This window comes from Haemaphysalis longicornis, unplaced genomic scaffold (assembly GCF_048455015.1).
Source record: "Haemaphysalis longicornis isolate Haplotype H1 unplaced genomic scaffold, Haemaphysalis longicornis Haplotype H1 scaffold_14, whole genome shotgun sequence".
In the NCBI taxonomy this organism is placed as follows: Eukaryota; Metazoa; Arthropoda; class Arachnida; order Ixodida; family Ixodidae; genus Haemaphysalis; species Haemaphysalis longicornis.
Genome location: NW_027526245.1, coordinates 52,937,177 through 52,963,603, shown reverse-complemented (window position 1 = coordinate 52,963,603; position 26,427 = coordinate 52,937,177). Strand labels below are relative to the sequence as shown.

The 26,427-nt window shown below is 46.3% G+C and overlaps 1 protein-coding gene across 1 annotated transcript; it reads right to left on the bottom strand.

The window, feature by feature from the left end:
• Positions 1-252: 252 nt before the first annotated feature.
• Positions 253-25,801, bottom strand: LOC144165101 (uncharacterized). Its single transcript, XM_077695223.1, has 5 exons — positions 25,672-25,801; positions 12,387-12,541; positions 10,361-10,434; positions 7,035-7,124; positions 253-443 (listed from the first exon to the last, which is right to left on the bottom strand). The coding sequence occupies exons 1-5, from the start codon at positions 25,792-25,794 to the stop codon at positions 322-324; spliced, it is 564 nt and encodes a 187-aa protein (XP_077551349.1). The 5' UTR covers positions 25,795-25,801; the 3' UTR covers positions 253-321.
• Positions 25,802-26,427: the final 626 nt, after the last annotated feature.

Sequence of the window (26,427 nt, the reverse complement as noted above, 5' to 3'; positions counted from 1 at the left end):
CGTGTTGTGGTTACAGTCTCTACGACGACAACTTAAAGCTATCTCATCAAGGCATTTTTAAGGCGAACGGAACAATACAGTATTCATTAGTAAACTTTAACGCCGGCGTAGTTGTTCAAGCATAAATGTACGCTGAAAGTGATGCTTTAGTGTTGTTTTGATACTGGAAAGTGTTTGTTGATTTTTTAGTACGCACTTGTCTGAAAATTATCATCACCTAAGGAAACAACAAAAAGAGAAGGAGAAGCCCACAAGGATTCTTTAATGAATCAACCAGTAAACGCTTCTTGAAGCTGCAGGGCAACAGGCTGATGCTAGCTTTCAGCACTTATCGTACAGTTGGTACTTCGGTGATGGCCCACACAGCAAATCATACGCAAAGTCGCAGCACTGATCCTTTCTGTCCAGTGCGCTCTCTGGACGCCACAAGCTGCATCCTTTCCCTGAAAGGGCAAGAGATGGAAATAGACAGTACGATAGCAGTGTTAAGAACACCAAGAATATGAAAACGCAGGCGCTGTTTCGAATTATCTTGTTGCTACCTTTTTTACCCTGTGCAGCAGACTTGGTAATCGAAAAAGTGTAGGAAGATCTGAGGGTGAGCTCGTTGCTTATTAAAGGGGAGCGTAGCTATACGCAGCTCACTTTACGTATCAATTTACATACATCTCTCGCATAAGCATCAGGTGTGGGCATCGTCTCTTTTCCCATCTGTTCACTTGGCAGTTGTTAGGGCGCTGTACCTTCCAGCATTTTCAGAATATTTTTGTTGTATGGAAAGTGTAATTTCTGATAGCGGCAAATGAACATATATTGATTGATGGTTGATTGTCGGCATTAACGCAATAAGCCACCGAAGCTACACCGGGCCAGGAGGCATGCCGTAGTGGAGGGCTCCAGGTTAATTTCCGCCTCCTGAGATCACCAGGTTTCACCGAAATCTCTACACAGAGGCCTTTTCTCTTCTCGCCTTCATCAGGAAAGCAGCCACCGTGGCCTGGATGGAACCCGCGTCCTTGAACTCAGCGGCACAATGCCTTAGTCATTTAGTCACCGCGCCTGGCAAATGAACGTAAGTTCTAGAATTCTAGACTACTATTTCGGTAGAGGTGATTGTTTTCAGCTGTTATTCTTATTAGCGACTGAAATATATTTTGAATCGATACGCCGAGAATGCGCGATGCGGTGCTTCAACAATTGCATCAGTGCAAACAATGAGAGGGGTAGTGAACGGGCATATAAACAATGAATACTCTTGTTTAAGCGAAGCTGTTTAGGAAAGCGTAATTTTTCGGGTCCACAGTTGAAAGTATGAATAAAATGTCGAGCGCGCGTACGCGAGGGTCAGCCTCGCGGCGACAGCCCGGCAATTAACAAAACCAAGTAAATGCCGAGCGCTAGTGTTGTTTGCAAGCCAAGCATACACAAGTATAGAGATTAACCAAGATTCGCAAAAAAACCTGCAGCCTTCAAAGTAATCGTCGCAACACTTGCTCGGAACGAGAAAGACACGTCATAGCTTACACCCCTCCAAAGTGATGTCCAATGATTATCACTTCCAAAAAATTAAGGAAGATCCCACTGATAGCAACAACGATGGAGTGTAGGTCGTTGCGGCACTGAAGAAGAAGCAAATCGGCTGCAATCGTGGACTTAAACCTCGGGATGGTCGTGAAGGTTGCGTACAGCTTTGCTACCTTCAAGGTATACGCGTTAGTGTGCGCTTCCTTAGTTTTTTTAGTGTGGAAAAGAGCTGATGCTGAAAATATAAAAAATGCGGCAGCTTCAGATCGGATGAGTAGCCGTAGCTGTGGAAAATTTGATGACGCCAGTACAGGCTTCAAAAGATCCTCATGGTCGCCGATCAAAATACAGCACTTTTTTTTATTCTATTTGTATACATATAGTGCATCCCTTGTGGGGCTGCAGCTAAAGTTGGGAAATAGTGCAAGTATAAGGTTTAAACCAGGCATCGGTATAATGTGATTTACGCAAAACGAAAAGCAGATAATATTAAGCAAACGATTTAGGAGGCCTGCAAAACAAAGGGTACAAAACAAAAAAAGAACGAGGCTGTCTCATAGTGGTAAACAGATTGGGGCTGATTAGGTATGCATGAAAGTTTACACCAATAACAAAATTTTCTCTCACACGTGGGCATCTGAAAGAATACACGTATGCCGTACATAAAAAGCCGTTACAGATAACATATTAGGGTAAATGAATAGGTATTGCTCGGTTTTCGTGGATTGCTGGCAAAGTTTATCTGACCAGAGGGTACCCACATAGCCTGGCAGAGAACTTGATAACTCTTCTGTGCGCGGGAAAAAACTGCGGGACGATAAAGTGAAACGTTGAGGAGAATATTGCGGAATTTTCATGAGTGTTTAACACATTTTTCTCGGCAGGTAACAGGTAATGGCGGACTGAGTGACGCCATGAAATAAATTCTGAAATTCTGCATTCAATGTGTGGGTACGCGGAAAGTGCGGTTAGTTTCAAGTATGAAAAGGCTGAGGTTTAGGCAAAGTTGCGGTCTTATTTGTGACTGGTATTTCTGATGGCTTTTTTTCTGTACAGCTCCAACAGCTTAGTATAGCAATATTGGTGTAGCTTCTTCAACAACATACTTGAAACAGGTATAGCCCCTCGCTCGTAAAGAATCGCTAAAGTGTTCGCATTATACAACTCTGGTGACAAGCAACCACTTTTAACTACCGACCGTATCGCTAACCCTTGCTGGTGTATTATGCTGGAGCATACTTTCTACAAACGTATGTTATCGTATGCAGAATAATCCGTTCCTGACTATTGCTTCACAAAAAGTGAAGAAATCTTTCAGCACAATCATCCAATTAACAGAATCTTCAAATTACTTCAGTAGTCTTAATTTTAATAACCAATTTTATACTTTACGTGTTTATCTTGTGAAAGCTTTCACACAGTACGTTCTCATTATTTAACCGTAAATAAACGTCACAAGAAACAACTCAAAAGTCCTTAATTAGATTTTTTTATGTTTAATTAATCAGTCTTGTTTCTCGATATTATTGAGTGCCGATTTATCAATATCAAGTATGCTATCCGGCATCTACTGTGGTCAGTGCTGAGTCATATTTTATTGTTACTGAGCGTAAACAATTTCCTAATACTATACTTCAAGTATCCAGTTCAATATAAATGAGTCCGCCCTGTAAAACAACTTTACATTTTCAAAGAAAAAGGATTGCCATCCATGTAGCGGCACGTCCATGGAGTGTAGCAAACTATACTCGGTTACAACTCCAGAACGGCACCACCTCGTGTAGTGTATCACTCCGCCAAAGCGCCGGACCCGTGGCGTCGGTGCGTGCGCGTTTTGAAAGGGGTTGGCTATGAATGCGTGATATCGTCTGCCTTGTCTCACGCAGTTTGTTTGTCGTCACTGGAGTCGTTTATAAGCATTATAAGTCCAAAAAAATCACGGGAACTGCTCACGCCATGTTCAAAATATTCCCAGTAACGCCCTACTTGCGCCGCGGGGAGAAACATCCGGCTACGGTGATAAGGCACATCGGCAACTTCCGGTGCCGTTCTTAAGTTGTCACCGAGTATAGAAACATGTTCACTAAGTTTTCGGGTCTGTGGAATATCTTCATGTTATGGTCTTCAGGATACTAAAGACACCTTTCTCGTTGAAGGTGACACTATCCCATGAAGAGAATGGCAGGACTAAAAGACTGAGGAGAACGGTCATTGTCGAGGCTAAAACCAGATTGAAAGAACGTATTGAACGCGCTTTAATTTTCACTCCCACTGTTAGTATTTTGTGAATTTGAAGTGAGTTAAGTACTGCGGTTTCGGGCAACAATATTAAGATTTTAGAGGAGTACTAGTTAGTAAGCAATCCAACTGTGCTCCGAAAAGTCTGAAGCAGTGTTTATTTTATTTCGCAGTTTTTCCCTGGCCTGTTCAAATTCGCCTATGCTCTGTAGGCTACTGGTGGACTCGTAAGGCCTTACCCTACGGACGCGGACTGATAAATAAGAAATGTTACGATTCGTTCCCGAGAAATTACCGTTTAAAGGCGATTGTCTTTCGTGGGCACCATGAACGGGAAATGTAGCGTGTGTATGTCTGTCCGGCGCTCGATTCAGCCTTCGAGCAAACGTTCAAAAAAATTAGTCAAAAAGACGTTTCTCTAAGCAGAATTGTTGCTAACTACTAAGACTGATGACGTCAGTCGCATATGTCTTTATTACATAGCACAAAAATGTATTTGCACATTTAAGGCAATATATTAGCAGCTAACAAGTAGTGCTCGCCTTCTTTTGCTTAAGTGTACACATTTTGGTGGTTTGTAAAGGAAGTCAAAAAAATAACGTGTTAAAAGTAACGCCGGAAGGCTATAGCAGTTGCTAGAGAAAACAAAGCACAAAAAGAACAGCTCCCGCTGGTGCTGTTCTAGGTTGAACCAAAAATGATGCTCGCTGTCCTAACAGATGGAGCGCGAGCAGTGCGAAAATCTAGAGAATTGGATTGCATTGGAAAAAAAACCTTAGGTGAATTCTTCGTAAGAGGAGCGAGAACTGAGGGGAGGAGAGTGAGGGGTGGAAGCGGGGGGCGAAGAAGGTTGTACGCGGCACAGGCAGCAGACGCCTGCCGTCTTTCTACTACAGTCGCAATGAAGGAAGCGCATATGCGACTAGGTGTTTCCTTTTGCTTTGGTGGAGGCCGAAAGTCATATGGAAATATTTCTGAGGTTTTAAAACACATTAACCATTGTAGTAACAATGGAATTAGGGTCTGAAATGGATTCACCGGCGCGGCTACTGTGTTAATAACTAACTTATACTCCGCTCGATTAAAATAGGGGAAAGCCGAGATAGCCAAACGAGGTTTAGTAACTGAAAATTAGAGAGAAAGAAGCACTCCCTTACGGTCAGGAATTCCACCAATTGTTTTACACTGGAAACCCTTGTCACGCGGATTTGAGATTGTAAATATGAAATGTCTAAGTGAAACTAGTGATGTGTTCAGAGTCACTACGTGGGACCAAACAAAAAAAATATAGTGTACTTAGCGCGTCTCAGCCGAAATTACTAAAAGAGAACAAGTGTGGTTCAAGAGTAATAAAATCAAATAAAAATATCGAGTTCTTGCAGTTAGATATATCCTTTTTCATAAACAGGTCAAGGTAATCAACACAACAATGCAAAAGCCCGGACAGGAATGAAGCGCCGACGACAACAGAACTCCAGTTGATATAATGTTTTCACCAGACTCAGCATCTAAAAAGCCCGAAATGACTAAATTTTCTATCCCAATGGACAGGCAACGCGATGTTTAATCGTTTTACAGACAGTCAATAGGCACAAACGCTGATGTAGCCTGGCGAGGTGAACTCGGATATGTAAACACCTTCCTGGGGTCAGGTTTCTGTTAATACTGGTGCATACAGCTAATAAAAAAAGAATGGGTATAATGAGGTCTCCAGCTAATTATATGCTTCTGACATGAAGGCTGGGGTGGCTAAATAGGGGTTCGAATTTCTCTGCAGTTCGCAGGTTGTTGCGTCAGGTGTAGCTGAATAGGGGACATTAGAGGATGCCGCTTGGGGCTGTAGCGACAAGTGGACTACAAATGGAGGTCATTCTGCATTGATTGCTGGGTACCTGGGAACCCTAAAACGTTCCTTAGAGACTTGATGCCTACTGCAGGGGACGTCGGGAATGAATTGATGGTTAAAACACTTTTCAACCAAGGAGCCAATTCAGCGCGAATGCCTACACAAGCATTCTACGCGTTTCGAACATCTATGGGATATCACGCAGTCTTAACGAGTTGTCCTCGAATATACCGAAACCTGATTCCTTAAGCTCTGGGATAATTTGAAGTATTTTTTGTGATATCAAAAGTCCCGAAGCCTACACACACAGGATGCGAGTGCCTCTCGATTGTGTTCACAAGTTTGCACAAGTGTTCCACGTTTGGGCAGGGTATCTTTAGTTTGACAATTGGTGACATCTGCCCCACCGAAAGTGATATCGGCGCCGATTTTGTGGCACCTCATTTGTAAAAGTGACCAACAGTCAAGGTAGGCTCTCAAAAACCAGTTGAAGGCCCCTAAGATGAACAGAAGCGCAATAAAATGAGTTCTAATAAAAAATTATGCAGACGAAGTAGCACCTAATTGTGTAACTTGAACATTACTTTTTCAGTCAGCGGTGGCCCGGTCACCGCCGCCGGCATATCTTCATAACGAGAGATGACATCGCCGGGATTCTCCTTGGAAATGTACACCTCTCGACATTGGCACTGTAGCATTCTCGCACAAACTCACCACCTCGCAGCCTCACCACCACCTCGCAGGCTCACCTTGTCGCGGCGACATCATAACGTCCAAAAGCGTAGATGTGCTCTGACGTTTTTCTGCATTCAATTTATAGTGTAATGCAGGCTCAGCGAAGGGCTCAGGCGGGAAGGGCTTTCAGTTGCGATATTCCGCAGTTGCGATCAGGTAGAAACATCGAGTTTACTACAGGGGTAAAACAATGTTTAAAAGGAAGCCTTCTATTCCTCACTGATGACATCGTACGTCCGAACAAAACGCACAGCAGGAAATTGAGCTTTGCACAAAGGGTTTCACACAGCGATGGTGATGATGATAGGTGAAGGCACATCAAGCGCTTCAAAAAAGAAAACGGGTACTGTGGTCGGAGTCAATCCAGGCTTCCTCGCATTATGAAGCCGAAGTCTACCCGATCGGGTCATTCTGACATTGTCGAAGCTGTTTGAATTTTGAACGCTCACTTTGAGACAGGTTGCATCGGATAAAGCTTCCCGCGTTAGCCATCGTCCTGCTGATATAGGGGCTGTGCTTTGTTTACAGCAAGCCGCAGCTTCAGCAAAGGGCCCAAGCAGGCAGTTCTTTCACTTTATATGATATTGCGCGGATATATTGAGGCAGGAACCTCGAATCTACAACAGGGGAAAAGCAATTTCTGTAGTTATCACGCACATGAACCTGTATCAAAAGTGAACATATACGTTACCTCGTTGGATGTAATTGTGGCGCATCACTTTGCATGCGCTGCAGTCCGCGTAGAGGCTGGTCACGTTTAAGCTTGGGATGATTCGTGGAACTGCAGGCAAGAATGAATGGGTTAGTCTGGTCATTGTAGAAACGTAGAAAAGCCGTGCTCAAAATTGTCATTCTAATAAATACTAGTACACATGAATGAAGCGTACCTTTCTATCATGATATACATTGACGGAAATCACACTCAGGGGAAGGGTTACAAACAGGGTATTAAAGAAACTCTGCAACACTTTTTAAATCTTTTTTAAAAATCCTAAATGCTTGCGGAACGTAGTCACCCAACACAACCAGTACTTATATTAGGGGGTCGCAAAGTACCTCAGCCAAAAATTTCCGCTCTATTCCCATCAGATAACTTGTAAACTGGCTTGAATGATTTTTCTCTCTTTCCCGGTGTTGACGTTCTTCGACGGCTCGAATTACGTCACTAAGGCCATTAGGCGGCTGTTGGCCTCATTTGCTTCAGTTGCAGCAATGAACGCTTTTCGATAGCAACTTTACAAAAGCCACAAAAACAACGCGTAAATGGAAGGCGTATCTGGTACGACGAGCAAATCACGCAGTGCCGCTCCGTGCTGCCGGTAACTATAGCTTTCATAGTGGTTCCAGACGCGATGGAAAGAGTGAAAGCGCTTAGTGAAAGTGTTGCAGAGTTTCTTTAAAATGTATTGGTGCCAAGATGGAAGTGTTGTTTTGAAGGCACAAAAGCCACTTCAGTCCAACATGCGTGCAATCGCGAGTGGACACAATATTTAGTACTGGGCACATTGCTCAGTGGATTCCACAGGAGTATATTAAGATTGGGTTGGAAACACTGGCGTTCGAATAAAGGATTTTACAGCAGAAATTAAAGATATCTCAATTTTTTGGGTATTTTTTTTCTCACACAGTTGCATTGCCACAATATGAAGTGAAACGCTTAATGCCGCTCTTCCCTGAACGTATCAGAAATAGCAAGTAATAATACTTGCGATCGTGGGTATTGTTCGCATTGGTGTGCGCTCCGAAAGTCATTCATGCGGTTTTGTGCGGTGGCGCCAAGAGTCAATCGCGCCCAACAAATATCTGTATCACTTCGTGAGGCCTCCAGTGTATTAGAGTTTACAACATGCTTGTGGGAAGGTTGTTGCACAGTAGAGGGAGGGCGTAATGCGGGAACTTTATTGCCGGACTTTAAAGGGGCCATGCAGATAAAATAGAAGCTTGTTTTATTCGAAAGATTTTGAATTTTATGGTGCCCTCAGCGCTTGCCCGGCAGCAAATGATGCCGTGTTCAGTAAAAAAAAATATTGAATGTAGGCTAAAATTTTGATTTTCTCGCCAAATCGTATGTTTTCGAACGTCAGCAATGAAGTCAAAGTACGGGTATTCGAAGGAACTTCCACTGCATCATTCAGCCTTGCCGCCTTGCTTTTCGTCAGGCCTTCTAGATGGCGCTACTATACTCATCCACGAACAGCTGCCCGTGGTTGGTTTGTTTTTGGACCTATCTGCACCTGGCTTGTTTTTGTTACGGTAGAAAGTAATCGTTTTGTGAAATATGGGGTAGGTTCGACACACATGGTCACGTAATACAACGTCGCTTACGCCAATCAGCCAGTGTCGTGTAACACAACTTGAAAACAGTGGAGTGCTGTGCAGATAAAACAAGCATAGTGCGTCCAGTACCAACAGCACTGCGCATCGGTACTTCTATGCTTACGTTTGTTTTCGTAACGCTCATTGTTTACCGCACCATTTTTACTGCTGGAAAATCAAGATGTATTACATTTAAGTGCACATAGCTCGTTCGGTAAGCTTATGAGCCGTGCCGAATTTGCGTTCGCTTTTGCCGGCCTCAGCCAATCGCACAGCTGGGCACATATCACATCATAGGTTCTGTTGCGCGAAATGAACTTGTGGGTCACATGGCCATTCCATTTTTTTCTAATTATGCAGCTTATTTGAGCGAAGGGTGCGTTAAAGTGGTGTCAGTATGAATATAACCAGGCAATCTTTCGAATGAACGGAGCTTGTGTTTTGTCCGCATGGTCCCTTTAAGCCTAACGTCAATTTTTCAGGTCAAACGTAGTCAACCGGTACCAGCATCTTGCCGTACGACGAGCATGTCGTTGCTTTCAATGTCAAACGGCTCAACTTGTGTATTACCGGACGTCAGGTCTAAACAGGCGTCCTTAAGCACTTACCCGACGCTTTTGGGCTTAACGTTGTCAAATGGTGAGCATTGCAAAGGTCCCCCTTCTGACACATTGCGTTTCAAGCTGCGGATGACGGTTCACTGCGGCAGACCTCCCAGTGATACGTGAGGCCTTATGTTCTTCGCTACGTGACACACAAAAATTGCTTCTTCGTTGTATAAAAGCGATTCGCACAGTGTTGTAATTAATCGTAGAGAGGTATTGGACAACAATATATAGACAGGCGCTTATGTTGTTGCAGCGCGAGTTGTGACAGACACTCATTTGCTAAGAACCAAGGAATCAATAAACCTATCCCTAAAGTATGCTTCCCAAGCAAGCTCCCTAATGGCCAGTTTCAAGAAATATGGGTCTGCGCTTTGACTCCAGTAGAAGCACTCTGAATCTAAGTCTGATATTACAGACACTTGCAACAGCAGGTATTCACAATGGGTACGGCACAACGCTTTATAAGCGATTATGCGCAGGCGGCGTCAAATGTTTCCGGTACGCGGCTTGTACTATCAAAGAAATTTCCGCGCTACCTGATGGCTAAGCTGGTGCAAGGCGTACGGAGATGATGTCACGAAACGCTACGCTTTGCTCCCGTATACAAACCACGCGCTGAGCCGTAAGACTGGAAAAGTGAACTTTGGACAGTCTAAATCACTTCCCGGAATATTTGGACGTCGGTTGTACGTCGTTCTTGCACAGTATTTCATGGTTTGCGCAGTTTAATTGAGTGTCTAATTCTCTCTTGTAAATTTTTTACAATATTTTTGCATACAATCGCCGAAAAGCCCTCTTAGGCTTCTCACATAATATGTGCTAAAATGTTCATTTAAGGTGTGGCTTTAAAAAAATTGCAGAAATTTCATATTACTAGTATTTCCCAATACCCATAATGCACAATGCGCTATTTCAATTTGTAGCAGAACTTGGAAAACTATCAAATATGCTTGCTTGTAGAAAAGACAAGGGTTAGTGCAGTTCACTTTAATTTGTGGATCATTGCTCTTAAAGGGTTGGTATTTACGGATTTACGGGATTCTAGAGTAGCAAGCATCAGGGCAAGGTGCACTGAACGCAGTGCGGCACTTACGGAGATCAGGCCGCACATTAAGCACGTTCTTCACGGTGTACCCAGGGGATGACATGAGAGTTATTGTAACGTATCTGGAAGTAGCATAACAGATTAACGGCATGGAGAGCGGAGCAAGCAGTTCAGTTTCATCAAGTAGTGTAATGTGAAATTTTTGTTTTCCAACTTGTCATCTGAATGAGTATTTTGATAGATCGTTCAGAAACAGGCAAAAAATGGAGTCGCATGAACGCCTCAGCCTACAGAACCGTGACACCGCTACTTTAAATTGAGTGCCTTGCAGCAACCCCGACCGTTAAAAGCGCAGGCGGAAAACTAAAATTTAAATAAGAGTTTCAGTAGTGTCGGCAAAGGCACAAAAAACATACTTTGAAATACCAAAACAATTGCAGATTTGTCAGCTTCCAACTGTTACGTTTTATTCCTTGTAGGTCTACACACCCATTAGCGACATTGGAGTAAGGCAAGTGGCGTTAAGCATTGGTAACGCTCGATATGCTAAACAGGTACTGACACAAAATTTTGAACGCGAGATAACTTGGGAGATAGATTGGTGTGAAAACACATACATCATCTGCAAAATATGACCCGCAAATACAGCCTAGAACATATTGAAAATCAATTTTAAAGTGGGCGAAACGCAACCAAGCAGCCAGAGGAGTTAACTGGCGCTAGCTGCATTCCGAGCATTTGGACTAAATAAACAGCATCCAAACACGTCACGTGTTTATGTTGGGTGGTTCCGCACTGCTGGCGTTTTCCGCCGGCTCGTCGCTTCAATCGCAGGTCGGAGCTTCTGCTCTCGAGGAACGAACAATGTCGGCGGAGGCGCCGGGATTTCGTTGGCTTATCGAGCAGCTGGCCGCGACCTGAGTTCTACAGCGATTCAAGGTGCTTTTTTTTATTGATTTTGATTACACTGGACGTGAAAACGCGCCGATGCCAAGAAAAGCGCACTGAGTGAGGCGCACGGTCGCTGCGCAGGCGGCGGCCACGGCCGCGAAGTGGCGCAGGCCGGCGCAGGTAGCTCAAGCGATATCTTGTTACCGCCGCACGAATTGGGACCCAAGTCCCAAACATGGCAGCTCATATGAGAAAGGAGTTAATGATGTGATTGCGGGTTGCATTGAAAATTGTCATCTGCACCACTTACGAGAGCGGCAATCGAATATCCGCAGCAGTGCTAAGCCGAACGCATCTGTAGGCGGACCTGCATACGTAGAGCGGCCGGCTGCTACCAGCGCGCGTCTTGCCACCCACTGTTTCGAGCGTCGCGCGTCGTTCTCTAGCAGTGGCAGCAATGTGCTCTCACAGAGCTTGCGTCACGTCCCCTGTCGCTTTTTAATTAAGCGGCTCACGACATCAGTATGTGGGGGCATTTGCGAAAACTGCCGGCGACGCGGATTCGAGAGTACTACGGAAGCTCTGCTGTGTGATATCCGCCTGAAATTCACGTGGACAGCTTTGTGTACACAAAACTCGCGTTTCGACGCACCCGCTGAAGCCAAAACTGCGACTAGCCGCATTGAAAACGTCTGTAAGTAAACAACCGCCACACGCAGAAGCACATGAGGGTTCCACATGTGATAAGTATGTCATTAGCTACTTATCGCAACAAAAAACCAAGATGCAAAATTTTTGTGTCAGTGCCTCTTTAAGCCTTGCTGAAATGTTTGGCGGCAGCGTTGCGTGGTACGTTTCTTGTGCCGGGGAATGCGTCTCATTTTTCCTCTTTGCAGGACTTGCGCTAGAATGCGGTATTGTAAATACTACCATTGCTTACTTCTCGCTACGTCTTTTAAAGTGCTGCTGTAAAACGTCGTGTACTTCTATACTCCTTAATTATTTATCTGGGACAGTCACGCATTAGGTTTTTGTAACGAATTTAAATACGAGAAAGGAATACAAGTTCCGCATCACAATAACAGAACATGCCGAATGTATTCTTCCTGTTGCACAATTTTCTTTTTGGGTTCATAACGTGATTAGAGTATAGGGTCACCGAGCCAATTGATATAATACTCACATAGGGAGAGTTCCCACCTGCACCTTAAACTTCCCGGTGTTGTTGGAAAAAGGCCATGCGGCACTAATGGTGGTGCATGCGGGTAGGATACCGAAGTATGGATCAATCTCGTAGTTCCTCTGGGTAATGTACCAGGTTTCCTTTACTGGAAAACACTGCAAATGAAAGTTAGCCATTAGAGTAAGTTGGAAGGGGTCTGGTTTAGGCTTCATAATCTACATTCTACTAAGGCAACCGGCGTGGCTCAGGACCTCCAAAAGCTGCGAAAATCAACATGAAAATCGCAGTCAAAGTCCCAATTACACAAAAACTCCCGATTCCGGTATTTTACTTCTAATGCACAAAATATCACCAAAAATGCTGTGCAGAAAGAGATATTGTAATTCGAGTTTATGAAGACGTAAACGAATTCGGCTAAATTTATAGCAGCCTATGACTGTTGCTCTCTCAGAGTAGCAACATTATAATCTTTCAGCTAATCAGAGACGAGGGCACCGCTTCGCTAACAGCCGGTCTTTTCTGTACACAGACCTGTTGGGCTGAATTTTGATAGGAAGCCTTTGAAAGTGTCAGGTCAAAAAAATTCCCCCGCATTTCCCCGAGGGGGAGAATGTGAAAGTGCGAATGCACGGTTGTCGGCCCGCTTGCGGCGCTTGCGCTCGGCCCTCGCAGCCCACCGCCTCGCCGCCTTCTCTTCCATCTCTTCCATCGGGTTTGTAGTATCACGTGTACACCACGCAGTTATCAAGCCGCTATAACGCCGCTGAGTCGCCAACGCACGCCGCTGACGACGTAGTTTGAATGCGTTAAAGATATAAGGCGCGTCACTAACACTGATATCAGTGTCGCATCCATTTTTACGTACTGTAATTCAAGAGCGCATAAGTTACCATTTGCCGTTTCTCCTTGTTTCTACGGGTGAGGTCAACCAAAAGCCGCCATGGGGTTTTCTAAAAGAAGTTGTAGATACTTTTCATTTCCTTACTGCGCGGTTTTCTCTGGAGTACCTGTTTAGTCTTTCAAGGACAGCTATGACGAACACTTTAATTCAAAATCTATTCCCCGTGCCTCTTTATCGCCAGCCATACTTGCGGGACCATACGAATAATGTTTTAGACCGTGTCAAGCGTATGTGCGTGCCGCCAAATGCTAAAACGTTTTTCTTTAAGCTTCATTCGCAAACGCTTCCAGTTAAAACATGGCTGCGAGACAAAGGAATGTCGATCCCTTGGTCAGACAATTGCCGCTTGTGCAACCAACCAGAAACTATTGACCACTGTTTTGTGCTGTGCCGTGACGCGGTGTTTTTCTGGGACGTTTTGCAACGGACACTAAAAAAGGACATTGACATCACCCCATACACCATTCGCTTCTTGCCATTTGAGGACGTTAATCGGGTGCCGTATGACGTTTTTGTGCTCCTAGGTTTGTTTAGCTTGTGGAAGTGCCGCATGACTGATCGGCATGCTGAACCCCCTAGGCCGACCAAGGTCATTTTTCGGGAACAGGCGGCGTTGGTACGGAGCGTTTATGTCGCGCAGAGTGATCCACCAGAGTGGCTGCATCTTTTGGATGCGTGCGTTTGCTTGCCTTAGTTTTGAATTGGTGCCGACCTTTGTTAGACTGACGGGCTTACCCTTTTCTGTCTGTTAGTGTTTATATTGTGTGTCAATTGTCTTGGCTGACTTCTCTCTAAAATTTCCATGTATTAAAGAAAAAAAAAAAAAGTCGCCTCCGTGGCTTGGTCGGTAGAGCGTCGCGCTGCGGCCGCAAAGTCCTCGGATCGAAACCTGGCGCCGGATGCTGTTTCTTTTTTAAATATAGAGGAGCACTGCGGACGCCGACGCCGCCGCCGCCGCCGCCGGCGGTGGATGGTTTGGGGTCGCTTATAAAGTGCATTCGCACTTAAAAGCAAAGTCAGAGAGGAAATAAGAGTACCGCAGGAAGCGGGTTGCCTCGCTTCCTCCAGGTCATAGGAAGCGTCCCAGGGTAACTGCCCCACAAACTCTGTCTTGTCAAAAATTACACAAACGAATTTAATAAGGGTAGTGACCTGGGCACGTTGGCACTCCATTGTTGAATAAAATGATTTCGCTAAAAAGGGACACGGACGGAGTGAGGACAGACACACGAGGCGCAAACTTCCAAACTACTTTATATTGCCACTGTGTCCACTTTATACACTTTGCAAAGGACGATCGCGCATGAGCACCCAAAAAAAGAGATTAAACGTTCGGTGATGCGGCGGCCAAGAAAACCAATTCCTTTTCAGTAAGAGCCAGCGACGTACGCCTATATTTAAGAAGCGTGAAATTTTATCTCGTGGTCGTACGCAACTTTTGCGAGAAATCACTGAGGCTGAGGCGATAGCAAGGCTCGGAGATAAGTGTGTTAGCAAGCCCTCGCTGGCTCTTACGTTGCTCTTACCAAAAAGGAATTGGTTTTCTTGGCCGCCGCATCACCGAAAGTTTAATCTCTCTTTTTTTTAGTGCGCATGCGCGATCGTCCTTTGCAAAGTGTATAAAGTTGATACAGTGGCAATAAAAAGTAGTTTGGAAGTTTGCGGCGTGTGTGTCTGTCCTCACTCCGTCCGTGTCCCTTTTTAGCGCAATAATTTTACTTAACAATATACAAACGAAACAGCACGAGCAAAGTGGAAGGATTTCTGATGTATCCCCGGTCACTCCCGCCGAACACTTACGGTTCTTGAGGTGTTCTGCGAATACGTAACATTATACAGAGTGATTAAAGTCAAGTCGACAGGTCTTTTTAAAAAATTAGGCGGTTAGATATACGTGAAACCACGTCTACAGTGAGCTTGTTCCCCCAGGGGGACACATAATTAGTAGGTAAATAGTGAACCTGGTGGCTTATTGATTAATAAAATTGATAAATTAACTTTTTAGTGGATGCAGTAATCAGGCATGATTGTATTGAAAAGTTACACGCAATCGTGTTTCTAAGCTATTTCATTTGCAGAATTGTCCTGGCGCGTCCGTGTTCCCAGATATCAAACTGCGGAGGTTGATTGCCGTTCGCATGATTACGAATGTAGAAGTCTAGACCGGCGCATAGCTCCTTCCCTCCTTCCTTTTGTTCCGTTTTCATAGCGGTTCCGAGTACTGCAGATTGCGATAACGCCAGCCAAAACTGAATGGGTGCTCGTTATAACTTTTGCCGATGCCTCCACCTCGTTGTCGAACTAAACACCTTACACAGCAGGCACGACACAGAAGGGAGGAGCTTTGCGCCGGTCATCACGGTCTTGCATGCGTAATCAGGCGAAGGGCAGTTAAACTTCGGAGATTTATATCTCAGAGTACGGATGCGCGAGGACAATTCCGCCAAATGAAACGGCGTAAAAACACGATTGCGTCTAACTTTCCAATGCAAACATGCTTGGTTACTGTAGCGACTAAAACGTTGATTGATCAATTTTAGTTAATTAAGCCACCGAACTCAATATTTACTTCGTAATTATGTGTCCCCCTGGGCGCATAACCTCACTGTTGAGGTTGTCTGTACGTAAATCTAAGCGCCTAATTAAAAAAAAAACCTGTCGACTTAACTTAGATCACCCTAAATATTGGCCAGACTAGCCATTGTAAAAACGTCAACCTTGTCTGTTGTCTGCCAGCCATCATCTATCACAGAGGAAGCTTTGCAATCCGATCGTAATACCCGCTACGACCAGGCGGCAGAGATGTCAGCTGTGGAGAAAGGGGTGGTTGTCTGGTTGCCTGCCTCTCAACTGTGTGCGTGCCTTCTTGCGAGACACTAAGACGCCTTCTCGCCTCTTCAGTTTCTCGTTACGACTCTTCAATATATTTAAAGCAAACCTTTTTTTTTGGAGCTTCTCTTTGTTTTTCGCGGGGCTGCTGGCTGCGACTGATGTAGGTGCTGCTGCTTTCTCACAGGTGGCGGCGGTGGCTTTTATTTTACAACAGATATCAGTGGCCGTAGCGTAGCGCGGAGGAGGGCTTAGAACGCGACTGATGGCGTGGGATCTCTCGTCCATGCGTGTCTAACGCTATCTGCGCGTGGAGCTGGTGGCGTCTACCAAACATCGAGAGCACGTTCGCTGAGCAAACCACGAAGGTCAAGGTGATGGTTTATGCGCGTCACATTACGACCCTACAAGCACAACTGTAAAGCTTCGCTTTACGTTGACCGACACCTGTTTGTTGAATCGGACAATTTTTTGGTTGTTGTGCTGTTTTTAGGTAGGCATATTGCTAAGAGGAGGTATATAAAATTTTCGAAGACAACCCGTATGACCAGTACTGTAAAAGCCTGCATTCATCGAAATCACTTGAAGATTTCGAAAAAAGAACGCTTGCTGGTTATGGTCTAGAACTCGCACATGCGTGAATAATTCGTCAACTTAGGAACGAAAGTATAGGGCTTGAAAAATTTCAAGTGATTTTTTTACATTTTGCAACTTTCGGAAGACGTAAGAGAAATAACAGTGGCTTGAGAAGCGTATGATATTGTCATGAGAAGACTAAGAAGGGCATATTGGTATTTATTTTTGCAGCTCAGTAAAAGAAGTTGTTCTAGACGGTTCGGAGGTGCTCAGCTGCTTCCACGCAAATGCGCGTGGACATTGTTTGAACTCTAGAAGCATTTTATGCCTGACTTGTGCTGTCCTATGGAACATGGAGACGCACTGCAGGAAAGCCATCTTTACACAGTGGGTTTCCCAAAATGTAACAAGGTGATAGATGATGATCGCCTGAAGACCAAAACGCTTCTCGTGCTCCGATTCGAACCTGCGTCTCTCGCGTAATGAAGCCAACGCCTATCCGACTGCGCCAATCCGAGGCGGTCGAAGCAGTTCGTATTGTGGACTGAGTTTCACTCACGTTCCTTGAAAGAACGCTCCTCTTTTTAATCATCGTTCTCTTGAGTTACTAGCTTTGATTTTGTTGCTTTCGTCCAATACTCGCGCATGTATCGGCGATATTTATGTTGAGTCAGCTTTTATCACTATTGAAGTATGTCAGCGCTACCTTCACAGTTGGATTGCGGAGAAATATAATACATTGGTTTCGTCGTGCAATATACTAAGTCTTCGTTAACACCTTACAGTGTTTGATGCACACAACCCGCATAACGTGACTGCATTATCTATGCCTTAACTCCCATGATACTGCAAATCGTCTCCGCCCTGTGTAGCCAGCACACATTTGGACGGCTTGGCACACCCAGAATCTATTCAACATGCCTCATTTAATGTAGCAGGCTCAAGGTTGCCAGCGGGGCAGCTAAAACTTGCATCGTTCGCGCCCCATGAGCCTTCTACAAAAATGAGCGCCAATTCACCCTGTGAATGTGGTTAGAAAGCAAAACTGTAAACGACACCCACAACAATTGCCCATGCGACGTCACTTGAATTCACACAAGTGGCTCAAGAAAGAGTAAGACCAGAGATTCTTCCAGCCGTTAACTGGGATTCTTGGAGGCCGCGTACCGAACGCAGCAGCGTAGGCCACGGCTGGGCTAGAGCGGAGGACGCCGCCGCTGTAGCCCGGCCAGGCGTCAGCAAAAATAAAACGGAGAGGAGCGTCTCTCGAAGGGTGAGGAAAAGGGCGGCACGCGCGGCTAGTGCGGTATATCTCTCACTGCCTTCCCCTCACTCTTGTTTCTTGTGCCACCTCCAAAGTGCCCTCTCCCTCCTCAGCCGCTGAATCAAAACTCCCCCGTCTCCACGTGTGGGCGTAGCTCAGTCGCTAAGACGACGGGCTCTCGCTCTGCTTCCCTTCGGGCCCAGGTTTGATCTCTGGCGGCGTCATTAGTGTTTATTTAGCGTGGTTTGGAGTTTGTTGTGGCGCCCGCCACAACGACCGCGGAAACTGTTAGAGGTAGGTAGAAAGCTTTGCTTCAAAACCGACTTGGTCGCGATGCTGGATTAGGCATAAATTAGCCACCTATGCTATCGCATGTGTGTGGCAGGATCGGTGCAAGGTGGGACCTGTGCTCAGTCAGCTAAGTCGCTGTATCCTTGCGGGGGGTTTGATCATACCTCAAGCGGACCCAAAGTGAATGTTCAGAGCAGGGATCTCAAACTCACATGAGTGAGCGGGCCGCAGTCACTAAATTTAGGGCCGCAAGGGCAGGGACAGCAAAGAAGGTTGAAACCGGGGGGGGGTAACAACCCCCCACCCCCGAATTAGACGAATCCCTCGCTATCAACACCGGCTCCCCGGCCCGCTCTGTCGAGGCTGTCGCTGCGGTCCGGGTCGAACAGCCGGTCCTGTCACCTACCCTCGGCAACACGGGGAAGGTGCAGCTGGAGCGCAGCGGGTGTGGTAACGTCGGAGGCAAAGAGTTGAGTGACCACACAAACGATGCAACTCCTCCATGTTTGGCTTCCAACTTGCCCTCTGGGAAAGCCACAACGCCTCCAATTTCCGACGTTCGCTCGTTGTCCACCCCCAGCCCAGCCCTCGGGGCCGATTCTGATGCCCTGCCGAACAGGGTCCCACACTTGTCAGTATCTTCAAAACGGGCTGGGGCGGAGGGTTTAGCAATCCAACATGACACCACTCAGACAGATGACCTTCCAAGGTCAAGCGGTAAGATGGAAAATTCAGCAAGGGCAGATTGGACGATCCCCCCGATTGGACGATTGGACGATGCGAGCTGAGATCGGGCGCGGGGGGACGACGCCGTCCGGGCCTACCACGGCTGTCATGGCCGCGTCACAATGCGGGGAGCTCCACCCAATTTGTGGTGCGGCCACGGCGGGATTTGCCAGCCTCGCACCCTGGGCAGAACCCAGTGGTGACGCACCTATGATGGGCGGGCCAGGGGCGTCGTTAACTTGTTCACAAAATTATGACAGGAGCGACGACGACTTGGCTGCCGCTTTGGAGAAATACACGCGGAACAAAAAGATAAAAGCGGTTCCCAGAATGGCACCGGAGCCACCCTCGGGGGAGGGGCCCGCTGGCTCATCTGCTCCTGCCATCGCGCTCCCTCACGATTGAGACCTCGGGCCGGTATTGCCTAATAATGCCTGCTCACTACCTTCCGCTAACAATGTTCTACAGGCCTCTGAGCCGCGCCGCCGAGCCCTCAAAAAACATCAAGTATGCAGCTGCCGCAGATGGAGCGAGGCGGAGATGCGCCTGGTTGCCCAAATTGAGTTGTCCTTGCCTCCTGGTGAAAGATTTGAGAATAGGGCTATCGCTGACCAGTACCTTGAAAGGAGCCATGACTCTATCAAGGCACTCCGTCACAGGGACGATTGCAAATTAGTAGTCGAGAGGGAGACAGAGAGATTGCGGCAGGGTTCGCCGCTCCGGCATCTTCGGGTTGGAGGTCTGCTGCCTCCGGCCCCAGGCACTGTGGCTGCGGCAGAGCCCAATACAACTTCCGTTCACAGTGACTTCATGCCAGCCGCCCAGGTGGAAACTTTATTATCAGAACATGGATTGGAGGCACTTGGGCTGGCCCACAACTTGGCTGAGACACCACTTACGTATGGCGACATCCGCACTATATATGAGCATTTCGGGGTAAGGCTAAAAACAAGACATGGAAAGGCTCCTCCCAAGGGAAGACCTTGCACCAGGTTACCTGGAGAAGGTACCAGGCCATTCAAATAACGTTTATACTGAGAGCATCAACGGCTCTTTGCCCTCGGTCCCAAAATTCTTCTCCAGGAGCTAGAGGCCTGCGCTGGTGCCAATCGGAATCACAACAGAGAGATCCCCCTTGCGGACATCCACGCCGTATATGACCGGAATGTTTCGGCACCCTCGGAGGACGGGAGAACCGTTGGCATCACCCCGGATAGTCTACCTGATGAGGCCCCGCCTTTCAGCCAGGAGGAGGTAGAGTGGGCTTTCCGTGTAATGCGTGCTGATGCGGCTCCAGGACCGGGCGGCTTAACTTTAAAAGAACTTAGGGAAATACCTCCGGCCATTATAGCCCTCATCCCCAATAATTGGCTTAGTCATCACCACATGCCCGACGAACTGAGGGAGTCGCGCACGGTGTTTATACCAAAGAAGTCTTCGGCCTCAACCCCTTCCGAACTCCGTCCGATCACGATCAGCTCAGTCATTGTTCGCCTCTTCACCCGCCTCATTTTCAGCCGACTACAGAAATCCTACTCTTTCTCACCACTACAAAACGGCTTTTCTGATGACAGGTCAGCACAATCCAACCTTCTATTACTGCAGGTAATCATGCGCCATTGTAAACAAGAACGCAAACCATTCTTTGCAGCCTCCCTCGACCTACAAAAAGCTTTCGACTCGGTGAGCCACAAGGCCTTGTTTGTTGCTCTGCTCGAGGGAGGGGCGCATGATTCTTACGTTTGCGCGGTGTGGGAGCTATATTCGGCTCAGTATACCACCTTTTTATGCAAGGGGAAGTCGGATAGAGTGCGGGTTTTTGTTGAGAGGGGGATCAAGCAGGGAGGGCGATCCATTGGCGCCTTTTCTATTCAATTTAACGCTTGATCCCCTTCTCAACAGCCCGAACTCCTCCGGCTTCGGTGTTCACTTCCGACAATCATGCATCGCAGCTATGGCTTACGCGGACGGTCTGGTCCTCATGGCAAGCTCTTACAGCGAACTGATAAGGAACCTGGAGGTCGCCCAAAAGCACTTAAAAAACATAGGTCTAAAATTAAACAAAAAACCCCAATATGTTCGTTGGTCGTAAGATACGCATTCGGTGAAGTGGTTCGATTACTCTATTACCCCGCTAAGGCTGTGAGATGGAGTGATCGAGCCAAAACGACGAAACGAGCCCATACGTTACCTAGGACTATATTTTTTCATTAATAAACCCGCTCAGGTTTCAGTCCAGCTAATCAGCGGCCCATTGGAACTCATCAAAAAAGCACGACTGAGACCTTTACAAAAATTGACATGTATATCGGCCCTATAGGTGCCCAAATTGCTATACGCGACCTCCAGCACCCTTTCAGTTCACCAGGTCGCTCCTAAACTAGATAAGGCCATTAGAATATAAGTAAACATAACATAACAAAACTTTATTTCAGAAGGTGGACGCGTCGGTCAGCATGGGGAAGAAAGGAAGGTGGGGGGGTATTCGCAGACAAAGGTATTCGCAGAGGTATTCGCAGACGAAGCTGCAGCCAACTCATTGCTACTCCAATCTAAGTAAAAACATTCTTCACCTCCCCCTTTCATACCCTGACATACTCACGCATCTTCCTAACAAGAATGGGGGCCTAGGCATTCTACAGCTGGGCCGGGTGGTGCAGGAAGTTCAGTTCAAGAGCCTGGCGCGTCTCCGTCGCCTAGGCTGCCCAGCTGTGGCTGCCGTTCTCGATGGGCCCCTGGCAGACGTGATCGTGCGGAGGGAAGAATTTTTTAAGAGTGCCCGTTTCCATCACGGAGAGTAAGAAGCTTTCAAAAACCCTTCAGGAATCACGAGCGCAATCCTGGAGCGAATGGATGCGCACTTACGACAATCAAGGGCTGTTTGCCTATCTTGGGGATACCCTGGGAAACAGGTGGCTCCGGCCTCAGGCCTGCTTTATGGGGGACGGTGATAGAATTACGTCCCTCCGACTGCGGGCCAACCTGTACCCCACCCGATACCTCTCCAATCGGGGAGCCCGGGATCCAAAGGCAAGGCTCTGCCGACGTTGCGGTAACCACGACGAGACAACCTTTCACATTCTTCAGAAATGCACATCCATACACAACCCCAGGATTGTTCGTCACAATTTCATCGAGAAAGCCATCATCAAAAAACTCAAAATCATCCATCCGGAAGCCACAATCACCACGGAAAAAGTCATCACAGATACGGACGGAGTCGGGCACAGGCCTGACATAGTCCTGGTTCTTCCTTCCAAGATGTAGGTGGTGGATGTGGCGATCCCATGGGACAATAGCGTGGAGGCCGCGGAGCACGCAAACCTAGAAAAGCGCCGGAAGTACAACCCGATTTTGCATGTCATGTCCAAGCTAACTAAAGTGCTTGGTCTTGCTTTCGGCGCCCGCGGCCTCGTCTGTCCCAGCACTAGGCGGGCGGCAAAGGAGATTGGGCGCCGAGATTCGGACGTTGCTTGGCTAGCCGCACGTGATCGTGTCGGAAGCCTCGTTAGTCTTAATCGCTTCCCTAAAATTGTATCGCCATAAAAATATGAGTACACCGCCTTGTGCATCACCCATTCCTTCTTTTTTTCCCTCATTGAATATATGTGTGTATGTTTGCGTGCGTGAATGGTTCTTTCACTCTCCTCATCTTTTACTCAGCGGACGTTCTAGTTTTTTGTCTGTTTAGATAGGTTTTTTTGTTTTTAGAATTTGACCGTTTTACCTCTCTTGACCTTCCACGCCTACGGTTTTTTTTAGCCTCTGTATATTTCTCCGTTATTTTTATCCTTTAGATAGTTTTAATTGTCCTCTCTCGACCTTGCCTGAGCTTTATTTTGGCCGCTAGTCGTTAGGTTCTATTTTACATGATTTATCTTTTTCCTCTTTTTAAAATTTTTATTTTCACCCATAGGTAGTCATTTTTAATATGTTAGTCATTATTTCGGTCATTTTCAACCATGCCTGCGTTTAGTTTTGGCCTCTGGTTGCTTCATTTTTCACTCTTTTATACTCTCTCACTGTCTTCTTCTCCTCAAACCATGCCTGGGTTTTATTTTGGCCTCTGGTTTTCTATGAGAATGTGTGTGATAATTATTAATTTTGTTATCCCACGGTTTTTTTTCCCATGTTGCTCGTCTCCTTTTTTTTTCTCTTTCCTGTTTAAATGGCATTGCCATCATTAGAGTCCTTAGAGCACTTCGCTGCTCCCATTCGGGGTAAATCGTGTATTAAAACCGTTTTCTGGCCATCGGCTAAGTAGCGTGTTTGGTCCCCCCCGGAGGTCGCCCATGATTTTGGAGTGTCCTTTTCTGTTTTTTGTTTGGTGTGCGATGTTTTTTCTATGCGCACTTTTGCTGTTTCTTTCTGCCGTGTCTTTTTGTTTTTTTCAGGACTCTAGGCTTTTCTTGGGCGCACTTGTCAATTGATGTGCTAGTCTCATTGGGCTTCCACCCTTCCTCAACTGAAGCGGACGGGAGACTCTCCTAAACCTTCCTTTTCCCCCGTGGAACAAGAAAACAAGACAAGACTGTGCCCGCTCACTCCGAGAAACTCCACCTACTCGGAAAAATAAAAAAAAATCAGCCAACGCTGGCATTTCAAAGAAGCAGGTCCTTTCCCACATCTTGTAAATATACGGGTTCATTTCTGAATAGAATTTGGTGCCAGGATTCGAGAAACATATTGATATCGATCTCCAGTATGACCAATGCGGTGTCCACACTGGTAGCGTGAAGACGTGAAAGATGATATGAACGCGTTTTCGAGCAGTCTTTGGCCATTTGCGACCTTGGCTAAGCGAGCCAGGCGCGCACTCACGCATTCTCTCTACAAAAAAAAAAACAAATAAAAATAAATGAACGAAGGTGCTCAGGGGCGGGACGGGCAGCAAAGAAAGGGTCCGCGGGCCGCGGGTTTCAGACCGCTGGTTAGGAGGATGCTTCTTCCCCGCATCTGCCCCTCCCCTGTTTCCCCAATTGTCTAGAGTCCTTACTTCAAGGCTGACCATCACAAGCATAATCCCTTAGTCGGGATGGGATACCATTCCTTACAGGCGAACACTATTGTCTCTAACGGTAGAAATAACTCCTGGGATTGACTTTCTCGCTTTGTTGCGTGGTCGTCGAAGTCAGAAAGCAAGGTAAACAGGTTAGCTAAAATTACAGCTTCTGCTGTACTCCGGATGAGCGACTGGCTCTTGTCGAGGCCACGCGTCAGATGATAAATCTACCGCTGCCGCGTAAATAACAATAATAATCCATGATTGCTTCGGGGGCACTATGTGATGGTGGCGATTTCAATTCATGGAAAATATTTTATTGCAAGTTCCCACCTGAAATTTGAGCATAGATCAATGCTTTGGATGCGACTCACCTGCTCTCATTGCTTCCACAAGCGTAACCAAAATTGCATCTGCTTGAATCAGCAATTTTCCGCCTGACACAGCCTAGTTGTTATGGGATGTGTTCTGGCTAGCACGTGTGAATTCGATCATACGTATCCCGACTTGCTTCGGCTAATGAAAAACAGTCATGAAAGCTCGTGAATAACAGTCAAGAAAGTCGTGGCTGCGTGGTTTTTACATGATATTGACACCACATCAGTGAACTCCTATATACAGTTTGGCAGTCACTGGCCATACGCTCTTCGGCGATGCTGGTACTTCATAAGAAAACGTTGCGATGGTTAGGCAAAATTCGCAAAGAATATTTACTGCAAACGCGAAAAACAATTTATGGTCTCGAATTTCAAAGACAATAAATACCCACTGACTTCAAAGGCAATAAATACCCACTCAGTAATGAATTCCTTTTTTTTTTTTTCGATGAACACAGCGAGTGGTAAAGAAATGGCAGACGGCACATACGGGAACCACGTGAAAAATGCTCTAATGGATGTCTAAATTTTCATAGTACTTCCTAAAAAAATAAATAATGGGTACGGAAAAACGTTTGTACATTTTTGTGTCGGCGGGAATCGAACACAGACTTCGCAGTGGCGATACTCACATCACAACGACGCCATTACGGCTGAGCTACAGGGGTGACTTTTGAGTGCATTATTGGTACCGTTACTGCACATAGTGAAAAGGTGGTACACTGGACGTAGGTGAGAGAGACAGGTGCATCCCCTTCATGGCGACAGCTGATTCTAGAGCAGCAGTGACACGAGACGCCGCCCGCCAGCCCGTAATTGTAATAGCAGATGGGTTGGGGAGACAGGGCTACTGGGTCTGACGAACGCGTAATTTCTGTAACGGCTAAGTGATGTCGACCTTAAAATACACCAATAAGACCGAAGCATGAAGGGCAAAGATTGAAGCAACTAACTAAAATAACTAGAGGAGCAAAGGGAAGAAGCAGACGCAAATATGATGTACCGGTAACGGAGTCTCCGATCAGTATCTCCGTGGGAAACCATAATTTATGTCAATTCAAAGCGTGCAAAACATTGCAAGTACCTCAGCACTTTGTACCACTAACACACTGAAATACGATATCTTAGCTACGGTCTTGATTACTACCCTAAAATACATTGGCAAAAATATCAGTGCGTTCTTACCTGCGGCCGAATAAGTAGAAGTTGGGATTTTAAAACTCGACATTAAATATTGCGAATATGTAGTCAAAGGTAATACTGGTTGTCATAGTCAATAAGAAATCCTCCCAGCGGGTTCCCGTCAACGTGAAACTCACATTCCCTTCATTCTGGAACACGCCAAGGGCGGGGTTGTTGCCTAGAAGTGCTGCATGCCCCAGAAGCGCCGAGGGAAAAACAACGGCCGCAATGGCTACAAGTTGATATTCAAGTGATGCCATCGTTGTTGCCGCAATTGGGTGGCGATGATGCCGGGGGATGTGGTAGGCGGCTTTTATTTCACTGTGTTGACCCTGACCTTCCATGCACTCGTTCCAACAGTGTTTTTGTCGTTTGAAACGGGGTTTTTGAAAAGCGAATTATTTATTCACGGTTTTCCTGGCACGTGTAAAGAATTTCCGATAAGAAAATGAAATAAAGGGCACGCATTTCATGAAGGGCCTCAGTGACGAGAGTCAATTCACTGCTGCTGCCGTCCGGAATGCACGCACGCGCAACTACGAAAAATTGAATAAAATATACTAATTTTCAAGTCGCGCGTGTCCCTTTCCGACCAATCTGCATTACGAGCGTGACTTTGAAGGGGCGTTTCACGGACCATATGCCACCGTATGCTCGTTCACCTAGGTACATGGAAATACTATTAAGAAAAATATATTCTGTGATCTCTTTGACCCGAGCACACTATGTAAATTTACGAGGACATGGAATAAATCACAAAGGAGTTGTACACGTGCAAAAAAAAAAGTGTGTTCGCCTGGATAAAGTGTAGCGTACATTTCTACCTGAGCAAGCGTGTACATTAAAATACTGCATGGCCGGTGGTTACATCCGACTGGCTTATAACATCAAAA

What these genes read in the sequence shown, in the direction of transcription:
- LOC144165101 (XM_077695223.1), bottom strand. Translation starts at nt 25,794, where the DNA reads ATGGCATCACTTGAATATCAACTTGTAGCCATTGCGGCCGTTGTTTTT. An exon ending in TAATGTGCGGCCTGATCTCC is followed by an intron (nt 7,125 to 10,360) that starts GTAAGTGCCGCA and finishes TCTTGCCTGCAG; the next exon opens with TTCCACGAATCATCCCAAGC. An exon ending in CCACAATTACATCCAACGAG is followed by an intron (nt 444 to 7,034) that starts GTAACGTATATG and finishes TTGCCCTTTCAG; the next exon opens with GGAAAGGATGCAGCTTGTGG.